Source organism: Delphinapterus leucas, chromosome 10, assembly GCF_059928025.1.
Source record: "Delphinapterus leucas isolate spDelLeu-1000000601 "Yukka" chromosome 10, BTC_Dleu_Yukka2, whole genome shotgun sequence".
Classification (NCBI taxonomy): domain Eukaryota; kingdom Metazoa; phylum Chordata; class Mammalia; order Artiodactyla; family Monodontidae; genus Delphinapterus; species Delphinapterus leucas.
This window is the reverse complement of record NC_143138.1, coordinates 75986942-75999098: the sequence shown is the minus strand read 5'-3', so window position 1 is coordinate 75999098 and position 12157 is coordinate 75986942. Positions and strand designations below refer to the sequence as shown.

At 38.0% G+C, this 12157-nt stretch overlaps 1 protein-coding gene across 8 annotated transcripts in view; it reads left to right on the top strand.

Annotated features, from left to right (window-relative positions):
- The window catches only part of FHIT (fragile histidine triad diadenosine triphosphatase), a 1451582-nt gene that overhangs the window by 658799 nt on the left and 780626 nt on the right, over positions 1-12157 (top strand). For all 8 annotated transcript variants that reach the window (XM_089918156.1, XM_022572687.3, XM_022572686.3 and 5 more), the window contains one exon: positions 4069-4189. In XM_089918156.1, the coding sequence (XP_089774282.1) occupies positions 4069-4189 (121 nt within the window). The remainder of the gene's footprint in view (positions 1-4068; positions 4190-12157) is intronic.

Here is a 12157-nt window from a genome sequence, read left to right as displayed (position 1 = left end):
ATAAAACATATAAGGGAAGTTTAAAACCCTATTACAAGAGTTTTATTTTAGTATTATAGAGCATAAATGTAGCATTTATAAATGGATTGGTTGAATATTGTGAAGATGTCATATTTAGCCCATTAAAATTTAAATTCAGTGCAATTCTAATCAATGCCTGAGCAAGAGTCTTTTTGAAGGGGTGTAGTTGAATCTAAAATTTATTTGAGAGAATAAATAAAGAAGCACCTTCTCTTTACAAAGCATGAACATTATACAGCAGGAGTTGGCAAACTACAGTCCACAAACCAAATCCAGGCTGCTGCCTCTTCTTACAAATAAAGTTTCATTGGGACACAGCCACATCCATTCCTTTATTTATTGTCTATGGTTGCTTTCATACTTCCATGATAGGGTTGAGTAGTTACAACAGGCTGAATCTGACCCTTTAGAGGAAAAAAATTGTCTCCCCTTGTTCTCCAGCATCTAGCACAGAAACAGAATATAATAAAGTCCAGACTCACCCCTGTGTACATATGGGAACTCAGTGTTATCATTCCCAGCAATTGGTGCTAGGAAATTTGGCTCACAAAAGGAGAAAAATGAAACCATTTCTGTACTTCATACCATAAACAAAGCTCCAAGTAGATTAAATACCTAACTGTTAAGAATGAAAATATTTATAAAGCTGATAGATGAAAATTTAAGAATACATTTTTTTTTGGCGGTACGCGGGCCCCTCACTGTCGGGGCCTCTCCCATTGCGGAGCACAGGCTCCGGACGCGCAGGCTCAGCGGCCATGGCTCACGGGCCCAGCCGCTCTGCAGCATGTGGGATCTTCCCGGACCGGGGCACGAACCCGCGTCCCCTGCATTGGCAGGTGGATTCTCAACCACTGCACCACCAGGGAAGCCCAAGAATACATTTTTGTAACCTTATGGTAGAGAAGTGTTTGTTTCACAATATTCACAGAGAACAAACCATTAAAAAAATTGAATACATCAAGATGAATGCTTTTTGTCCAATGGAGTGTACAATAGAAAAACTAACAGATGGTGAAAATACAACTGTCATGTTTAATAGACCAAGATCAATATTTAAATATATAAGGGACTCCAGAAAAATCCAAAAATAGGAGGGAAGAAACCAATACAAAAGAGGGCAAAGTACGAATTGGCGATTCATAGGAGAAACGTGCACATACACATATCACATTGGAGACAAGCTAATTAAAAATAAAAGATGCCTTTTGCCTATCAATAAACCTTGGAAATCAGATACTGCCAAGTGTTGGCAAAGATGTGGGAAAATAGAAATCTGCATGTATTGCTTCAAGGATTGCAAAATGGTGCATATTTTTAAAAATCTAAGTATGTATCAATACCTAAGCTAAAACCCAATAATGGGACTCTAGCTTAGACACCCAGGGAAATACATGTAAGTATGGTCATTAGTGTTATTTGTGGCGAAAGACTGGAGAAAGCTAGTTCTTCAGTACTAAAAGAATGGACAAGAAAAGTGACAGTGGAATGCAGTGAGAGAATAAGCAGTGAGAAAGAGTAAATTACATCTGTTTATAACAACATGAATGAGTCTGTAAAACAGTGTTGAGAGAAAAAGGCAGAATGAGTTTTAAAGCACGATACAACTTCTGTACAAATTTAAAAAGTATGTACAAGAGCCCTATGTATGTTTGATGTATAAAATATTTATAAAACTGCCGTGAAGCTTATAAATACATTAATTATATTTTTAAAAAATGAAGCCCTGTCATGGGAGAGGAAGGAACGAGGGCATAGAGGAAGAAATGAAAATGATGATAAGAAAAATGAAATCTAGAAGAGAGTCTTTCATGGACTCATAATAGTAGCTCATCAGCTAGAGCCTATGCTTAAGTCAACTCTGTACAATTATCCATTAGAGGAAACAAACTTCAGGGACATATAATCCTTCCAGCACTATTAGATCCAGGTGCTCAAACAGTGTCGTCAGGTATGGGTCTCTGTGTATCTTGGCTTTCCTAGCCTCCGTGTTGGCTCTAATATCAGACAGCCTCTTGTTGGTGTATCCTCTAGCTCTTCCAGGTTCATGTCCTACCAGTTTGGCATCTTAGAAGAAAGCAAGCCCTTTCCCCATAGTATCAGCAGTAATCCTTTCATGGATATCCTTCCTTTGATTAGCTCGTTTTTTTGTCCTGTGTCCACTCCTGAATCACTCATGTGACAAAAGACTACTGATGCCTGGGTCACTTTCCCATCCCTAGAACCAGGCAGTAGGAGTGGCCCAACATATGGAATATGGTGGGGTATTACCCACAGAAAAATTAGGATGATATGGCCAAAACTACAGAAAATGGGTGCTGGGCAGGCAAAAAAAAATAAAAAATAAACCACACAGATAGCTTTAGGGCACTTGAATCAATGCTGTTTGTAGGATGATTGAAATGAATTGCATGTTTATTCTAGAAAAACTGGAGGGAATAAATAAAGGTTAACTTCAGATATCTAAAGCACTTTCACTTGCATGATACTTGTTTCATATAACCCTCAAGGCATAAATCCATCACAAAAAGATGGACTTACTATGGAGGGCAACCATATAACTGCTGGAGCTGATAATCTTGGAAGGAATGGATAGTGAATGTCCTGTCACTGAGTATGTTCAAGCATGGGCTAACAAGCTACCAGGCAAAGATTCTGCAGGAAAGGATTGGCAGAATAGTTGGGTTTGATCAGTGGTTCTGAATCATCCAGGCAGATTAAAGCATAGATTTCTGGGCCCTTCTCCCAGAGTTTCTGGTTTGATAGGTTTGGAGTAGGACTCAAGAATTTGCCTTTCTGATTTCCCCAGGTGATGTTGATGCTACTGCTCCAGGGAACACACCTTGAAAACCACTGGGTTAGATGATTTTCAACCTCCTTACTGACCTTTCTTTTTTGTGAGATGGTTGTAATTGTTCTAGAAACCAGTATTTGTGTCACTGAGGCAAAACTTCCATACTATTCCTTTGTACCTGAAATGTGTTAAGCTCCGGCTATTTGAGTGCTTCTAAAGTAGATGAATTTTGCATAGCCCTCTATCTTTTGGGTCATTGAGAATATTAGCATCATTAAACAATTGCACATTTATTGGTATGCTTTATAAAATGGTTCTCCATTTTCTGATGTCATTCTTTTTGTAGTCTTATTTCTATTTTCCCATGAGGGGTTCAATTTTCATCAGTTTTGTAGTAGGATGGTTTCTGAATTAGAAAAATGAAGTGATTTCCCAAGGAAGGTGCGTTTTAGTCATTCAGAAAGTAACTTTGTCATGTATAGGCACTGATGGAAAAACATTCCTTGGTACCCTAGATGCCAAGTGTCAAATCTTGCTTTCCCCTGTCTTCTCCCCACTACCCCAACCCATGGCTTTCTCCAGAAAAGAGGATATGCAACATTTCACATACCTTGCTGCATAATACGTCTGCATCAACCAGGAATTGTTTTCATCTTGAACTCTATTTTGCCCCTTCTTTTTCCTCAGTTTTTTTCGCTTTAAGTTTTGAAATTTTACTGTAGTTCTCTGGGAGTACCGCACATGCTTTTGTAATTATACACAAGTGTTTATAAACAGTGTTTATACTTTTTCTAAATTGCTTTTATATAAACAAAGATAAAACCATTTGAGAAAAGGGAGTCCCCACAGGTACCTATTTAAGAATGAGAAGGTTTATAGTCAATGCTTAACCATAAAAATGTTCAGCTTAGCGAAGATGATGGAACAGATGGTTAAAAATAGTACCTGACAGATTGGACCTAGTGGATTTGGGTTAAGGTGGCTCCCCGAAGTGCAGAGGGGTTTAAGAAGACACATACAAGTTTTTGCTTGAAAACTGTAAATCCAACCAGCATAGAGAGAGTGGAATATTTTAGGAGGACTTACCCAGAATACATCTTAGTGGACATTAAATGGGGAACAGCCTTAATGATGTCTTCTTTACAACTAAGAATCTGTAGTAATGGACTTTGTTTTCTTTAAAGTGGTATATGATCTGAGTTTCTCAACTGAATTTTATAAATGTCCATTTTCTGCATCATCTTCTCTTCCAGAATTCAAACCGTGAGGAAATGTCATTCAGATTCGGCCAACATCTCATCAAGCCCTCTGTGGTGTTTCTCAAAACAGAACTGTCCTTCGCCCTGGTGAACAGGAAACCTGTGGTACCTGGACGTATCCTTTTTTTTAAAGAGAGAAAAATTAGAAAGCCTCTGATTCTAACAGACCAAATAAATACAGGATTGACCTCGAGGATCTGTCCGAAAAGCTAAGCAAGGATCCTCCCCGCTCCCGCTTTGGAGAAACCAGGTAAGATGTTATTCATGTTTATTCTGAATCCAGTTGGTGGCACCAGTAATATGCTTGATCACTGTTGCAGAACTTCTGAAAAGAGTTGCTTAGCAACCGTGGCTTTGGAGGTGATTTTTTGCTTGACCTTTTCACTATCATAGCTGTGTAAATAAATAGGTGCTTCTAAAATGGATCCAATGAATAGCCTGAGCACTTTGTTTTCAGTTATCAATTGGGAATTTTAATAGTAAGATAGAGATTGGGTGGCCCTCTTGTGATGTGGAAGTAAGGTTATGTGAAGATTATATGAAGATTTGAGACTGACTTGGTTTGTTTACCTCTTGGAGATCATTCAAGCTATGAATTTTAATTAAATTCAAACACATAAGTATACCTACAAAATATTTTTTTCATGTTAGGGTCTGAGATGGCATTTTCTCTTGGAAAACATCCCAGCTTCTAGATAATTGCCCAGTGTCATTGGTGGTAGTGTATTTTATTTCCATCTGACCATCAGTTTCAGTAGAAGCTTCATTCTTTGCAGTGGGAGAAGCAGGATTTGGTGAAATGCTCTGGAGAGTTATTTTTATGTTACTGAAATTATCCCTCGTGACTGTATGCATATGACATTTGTATTGACTCCTCAGAATTTTTTTTTCTCTTTCCCCCCTAATTTAATTTACTATGCAGAGGGCAACAAAGTATGAAATTTCACATTCGAAGATAATGATCATGACCACATTGAGGCATGATTCTACTTTGAAATAGATTTCTCAGTTATTCTGAATCTATAAATGTGTCAAATTTTTTTCCAGTGTAAGTTATATTTTTTCCAATGGGATTTTTCAAAATGCTTGAAAACTTTATGAATAATCTTCTTTCTTGGCCATGTAACTATTGTACACTGAAAAAAATACAGCTAACAAAACATGCACCAAAAGGTAACTGTGATTTCTGTGGTAGACTCCCAAATTCCTTGAATGGAAATTTTAACCTAAATTTTGTAAATCTACAAAACTAATGATGATAGCAATAAACTAGTAAATAATATATACATTTTTCTTGATAATACTTAACCCTGAAGTTTATAAAAATATTTAAAATTATAAGTATACAAGATTAGAAAATTACATTCTTCTGTTTATTGAAGTAAAAAAACTAGAATGATTTAGAAAGGATAAAAAACAACAATTTTTAAGTTGTATACCAATTTTATATTGAGTTTTTCTAAAAGACTTTGAAGTTCTTGAAATAACAGAATAATTTTATTTTCTCATTTGATATTGTTGCAAGTTTGTGGTTGCCTTTTTCCTTTGAGGAATATTTTTTTAAGCAAAATGTCTGAGAATTCCAGTGTTGAAAGAATATTGTTTAAATGCCATCTTTCATTGGGTGCCATTTTTAATTGACTTTTGTCAGGGAACTGAGGGAACTTGGGATGAAAATGTGAATTGAGATGAACAAATCTTAATGCCTTGGACTGAAAGAATATGAAGTTGCAAAGTTGCACTTTTAAAAACATGGTTAATAATGGAATGAACGTTGCTTTGTGATTTTTTAACTTGTTTCTTGATAGTAAGAAACTTGATTTTTCACGGTCTTTTTAACCAACTCTGAAAGTGTGATGCATAGATGGGTCACATATGTGTTTGAACTCAAGTAAAGTTGAGGTGTCTACTTCAAGGAAAATGTTCATAGTGAACAGTTAGTGAATAATGACTAGTTTTGCTTCAGACGGCACTGGGATTGTCATTTTGGAAATGAGTCCTGGTCAGTCACCATCTCTTGAGTAAATGTCAAGGACAAGGGGAACATTGTATTAAAATTAACAAATCTCAGTGTGTTTGGAAGGTAGCAAGAAGGACCCGGCCCTTTCTGGGGATGAGAGCAGTGAGAACTGGAACTTTTTTGTAATCAGTATACTCTGTAAAGCTGTTTTACATCTACAGTGTTTAAAGTGGTTTCAGGGCATGACCCAGCAATCCCAGTACTGGGCATATACCCAGAGAAAACCATAATTCAAATAGACACATGCACCCGAATATTCATTGCAGCACTATTTACAATAGCCAAGTCATGGAAGCAACCTAAATGCCCATCGACAGGTGAATGGATAAAGATGTGGTACCTATATACAATGGAATATTAGCCATAAAAAGGAATGAAACTGGGTCATTTGTAGAGATGTGGATGGACCTAGAGACTGTCATACAGAGTGAAGTAAGTCAGAAAGAGAAAAACAAATATCATATATTAATGCGTATATGTGGAATCTAGAAAAACAGTACAGATGAACCGGTTTACAAGGCAGAAATAGAGACACAGATGTAGAGAACAAACGTATGGACACCAAGGTGGGAAAGCAGGGGGCGGGGTGGTGGGATGAACTGGGAGATTGGGATTGACATATATACACTAATATGTATAAAATAGATAACTAATAAGAACCTGCTGTATAAAAAATAAAATTTAAAAAAGTGGTTTCAGGACCAGTGGATAATGGATTCAGGCAATCCTTTTTATATGATGATTCTGAAGCTTTATATTTTACTTTACCTTGGTACTCTGTTAGGTGACACCTGTGAGAAGAATCTTAATAAGTTACTCATTCGCTTGCAGGAAGCAATATTCTTTTGTCCCGAGATTTGGGAATTAAAGCTGTGGATGGCTCTGCCCACTAATGTTTCATAAAATAAATGGGGAGATGGCTGCAGTGGGCTTTAATCCCCGAGTGCTCTACCCTACCTGCCCTGGGTAAGCCCCTTGCTGTGGGTCTTCTAGGTCATCTAGCTTCTTGTACCATCTCTACCCCTGGACTTCCCCAGCCCAGCCTACACCTCACTCTAAACCACAGCTCCGATGCTACCACTCTCCTGTTCTTTTGCAAACAAACCATTGATGAATATAATGAATCTCCTTTTATTTGAGGATAAAGTCCAAATTCCTTAGCATCCTTTTAAAAGATTTTCATTATCTTGACTCAACCTCCCCACTTTTCAACTATTTCCTTAAACAAGTGTATTTCCCTTTACTTGTTTTTTTCCCCATCCTTTACCCCCTGCCTCTCTCTTCACCTTGAGATCCTTCCCATCCTTTTCATTTCAGCTAAAGTGCATCGATACCTGTTCTGCCCTCTTAGGAAAAAAATATTCCATCCTTTGTGTGACACTTGGTTCCTTATTGTCATGTTGATTCATTCAACAGTTTATTACTGAGCTACTCTGTTCCAGGCATCATGCCAAACGCTGATCCCAGTCTGCATCAGACCAGAAATGTGTTCATTCCTGTCTGTCTCTGCACTGAATCATTAGTTCCTGAGAAGGGGTGGGGGCAAAACCTACTCTTTGCACGTTCTCGTTTTCTTAGTACCCAAAAGTATTATGTTGACTGAATTTAAAGTGAATCTGTAAACATGAGAAGCATGTGGATAGTTTCAGTTAAGACTGAAATCCTGCTTTTTCAGTCTTCCCATGCACAAAGCCCTGTCTTGTCACCATTTTATTCCAGATTTTTTAGTATCTTATTCAAGCTGTATTTTCCCAACTTTCCCTACATGCTCTGTCAGTTACAATCCTGTTTACTTTTCTGTTATGAGTGTGCTGAGTTAAGTCTAAATGCAGTGAATGGGAAAAGACCCTTTTCCATTTTTTTTCTTTTTTTGCGTGTTAATTGGCCAATGGACAAGTCTGTATTTTAAGGGCAGTATATTGCTATCTTATGTGAACCGGAAAATTGTGTTTTGTATTTTTGATGATCTCTTTTTAACAAGAGTATTCAGGTGGCCTTTGGGGAGTGTGCCATTCAAGAGAGACTTGTAAATGTCATCTTTGAACTTGCATTCTCTCTAACATTTTGCTCCCCCCTCTTCTACCCTTTTTTTCTTTGGACTTTGCTCACTGACTTTTTTATACCTTTCTGAGGAGGGAAAAAAACTGTAAGATCAGGGACTGCAGATAGGTTTTTGAAGCAAGACTATTTGCTTCATTCTCAAAAGAGCCACAACCCCTCCTTGTCCCCACCTAAAGCAAACACTCCTGCTCATTGCAAACAGTGTTTAAAGCCTATTGAATAGGCTTTGGCTTCTGTGGTACAACACGGTGGAAGCATATGTCAGAATGTCTTTAATCCATTAATTTCTTGTTACTGGAAAATGCTTTTCAGCGAGTCTTGGTGAGAGAACAGAAGCATTTTGGAGATTGCATCTTCAGAATTCGGCGGCGAACGTTTTATTCATGTACCTTGGTGCAGCCCAGCTATTGTTTGTGGCTTGAAAAAATTTGAGCCAATATAGTTAATACTTCACTCCCCTCCCCTTGCATCGGGCTGTGTCTACCTCTCTTCTTGAGTTCAGCATGAAAAATGAATTTGAACATTAGTGGAATCCATTTGGGGACTGGAGCTTTTATTATAAATAAAATTATTCATTTGTTATGTCCTGTTGTTTTCGGCAGACAGTGTATTGATCTTCAGATAGCTATTCAGAATGGCATATGGAGCTCTAATGTAAGGGGAACACGGCCACGTTTGCAGATGGGTCGAATGTGTTGTGTAATGACAGAGACAAACCTTGCTTGCTGGCCATACTCTATTATACAAATCATTTGTCAACTGTTTATTGAATCAGTTGTTAAAAAGAGCAGATTTTTCCAAGCGGGAGCATCGCACACAGAATGTTATCTGGGCCAAGCCACGTTAGGATAATGCATTGAGGACAGCCTTACAAAGTGTATTTGTGAAGAATTAGACTACATAACTTAAAGGACATTTCTGCTGACATATTAGAAACAAAAGTTTGGTACAAGGGAAATTGGGTTCTAAGGTCCAACTTCAATAGATAAAAAAGAAAAATCTGGCAAATGCCTTTTAACACAAAATTTTACCTTGGTTTCCCAAGCAGTGTTAAATTTTCTCTGTTTTCAGACCATTGCCATATTGAATACTCTTGAAATAAAGGAACAGATAATAAAAATAGCTTCATTACATAACAGTGCTTCTTATGGAATAGATGCTATAGATAAAAGTGCCCTTTTAGTCCTTCCGTAAAAATCAGAAATATTTGTCATTTCCTGAGTAGATTGTAATCTTGTGAATTTCTTAAATTGTTCAGGAAACTGCAGTTATTAGCGATCTGATGATCTTTCATTTCTCAAAAGAGCTCCTTTTTAAACCTCCCTGTACAAATAAAGTGACTGCAAGCACTATTTTAATCTTTATTACTAAAGATAGATTTTTGCTCTTAAAATGTCCCTAAGCATATGCCTTTTTTTTTTTTTTTTTTTTTTACCCTGTGTAAGCCTATTGTATATTAGCTAGCTTAAAATACCTTGGAGAGATATTCAAAGCCGATCGTGTGTCCTTTGTCCTGAGCTCTAATGGGGAAAGTTGGTTTTCTTGTGGTCATATTTTTCTTGATTTTATTTGGCAGATTTTTGTGTTCAAAATATCTGCATGTAGCAGTGATTATTCAGAGTGTTCTTCTGCTGTTTCTATGGGAAAGGTTTCCATATAAATGTGCACCTACCTTTGGGTTATTGGAGTACATTGCTTCCAGCTAGCACCAATTTTTGATGGCATTGGTCAGGAGGAACACAGGAAGCTCTTGCATGCTTTCATCATTCACTAAATTGACTGACATCTTTTTTCAGTGTCCAGAACCTGCCACAGAGGATCCTGCCAACCCCCATTGCAAGGCAAACCTTGTGTGACTGTCATCTGTCTCGACCTGCCATCTGAGGAATTACTGCAGAGAGCAAATCTGTTTTATCTCAAATGCCATCTCTTCAGTTGGTAGTGAGCTCACAGTGTTGAGTAGGATTCTGAGGCTGCATGCAGGGTCAGTGGGCAGTAACTGTCATGGGTAGCAGAGGAGAAAGAGGGGCCCTCCTTGCCAAGGCTCTTCCTCTCCCAAGTTTCTTTTTCATTCTTGGAGCTGAGACTGGCGTCTTTATTATAGACAGGCTGATGGATTGTCGGCACCTGACACGAAGGGATTAATAGATGCTTTGTGTGTGTGCAAGGAACATTTGAAATTGGATGGAGAAAAATGTATGGATTTTATACATTTTGCCCTGGCCCCTTCAAATAAAGGTGACTCACCCATGAAACAGTGTGCCTGAGGCATGTACATATTGGTCTCTAGACCTCAGCCAGGCCCCTTCCTGTTGTCCACCATCTCTCCCTGGCTCCTTGTAGCCTATCGGTTGGTGAGGATACTGGCTAGTGGTGGTCTTGTGGTTCACTTGGCCCCTGTGCTTAATTACTTAGTTGTGACTGTTTTCCTTTGACCTTGACTGCTTCTCCATTATAGGATTTACCTCCTAGCTTCAGGCCCTGCTGTGAGTGGGGTGAGATGAGCTGGCCTGACCATGGTTATGCATTTGAGGAGGAAAGTCCAGCTGGCTTTTTAATGAGAGCTTTTAGGAGGTTTCCTGTATTCTCTTAGAATCACACAAAGCCTACAGAATCACTTTTACAACCAGAAAAAGATATCTTTACCATCTGCCAATCTCTTACAGAATATAATTCTGCTACTGTGTGTGCGAGTTAGGCGGGGGTGAATGACCACATTTGGGATGCTCTCTCTCCAGCTCTAGCAAATGGTAGGGTGATAATTATATGTATTAAAATAACACTTTGAATAGTTCTCATATTAATTGCAAAAATGAGTATCCTGTAACATGGAAAGCCATTCCCCATTTCTATTTATTTCTACGTGAAACTTTCCTCAGGTAATTTTAAACTGTCATGGTTAACAATATCTGAACTCTTTTCATTATATTCTGGGCATATTTTTGACCTGCTTTCCATGCAAGCCATCAGATTGTGAGGAATAGGAAAAGGCTGGTTGTGGTGTTGCCAGCCTTGCACTTGTAACGGAACATAATTAGAAGTAATGAATGGAATAACACATCATTATTCATAAGAAATGTCATGTAATTAACTCAAATAATGCAAAGTATATCCTAATTTCCATTTGGAATGAATATAGATTTGTTAGAACATCAGTAGGCAGTTCATGTTTATCCTATATTTTCATGCACATATCAAAACTGTTAAAATCTATTGAATGAATATACATGGGTTTTCTACAACACAATAAGTCAAGATGCCTTTCTTTTGCTAATAGAGCTTTATGTGTATTCCTTATATATTATATATACATAATTTATGTTCAATTCTTAGAATTAGCATAATTTATATTTATTGCAAATTAATGATCTAATTTATGTACTTAGCTCCCATTTCCTTTCTCAAACTAACTGACTGAAAAAATAACTATAAATTTGCAAATAGCTCTTGGGCACAAATTGGCCTTATCCTAAGAACCCTCTACAATACTAGATATCTGAACTAGTTTCGCAATCTAAATTATTTCCCGGAGATTTCTGTTCTAGGCTTTAAATATGCCTCAAGAGTCTTGGTTTGGCTTAGATGGACGCACAGTTGGGAGTTAGGATTGGCTGGATATGTCTTAGGTAGAGGAGTTATTTTTATATGCAACAATTAGTATGACACGTGGCGCTGACCAATGTGAGTGTAGTTCCTGGAAGTTCTCCGCTCGGCCAGAAATCATCCTCTTAATTTCTCCATTGTGGGGAGATCTGGAGAGTCCCAGGGGAGGAGACAGAGAGGTGTGAGTGGCCCTCAGGAGGCAGTAAGGACAGAACTACTGCAATATTTTAGAAACAGGAATGGCCAGCCCTGGTTTTAGAGACGGACACTGATAGGAGGAAGCTGCCGCTATGTCCTAGGGCTCAAGCCTGGTATTTGTTCTTCCACACCATAGAGTCTGGCAGAATAGGAGAGTCACCAGGGAAGTAAAAACAGCAAAATTCTTTGTTTTAAACGGCT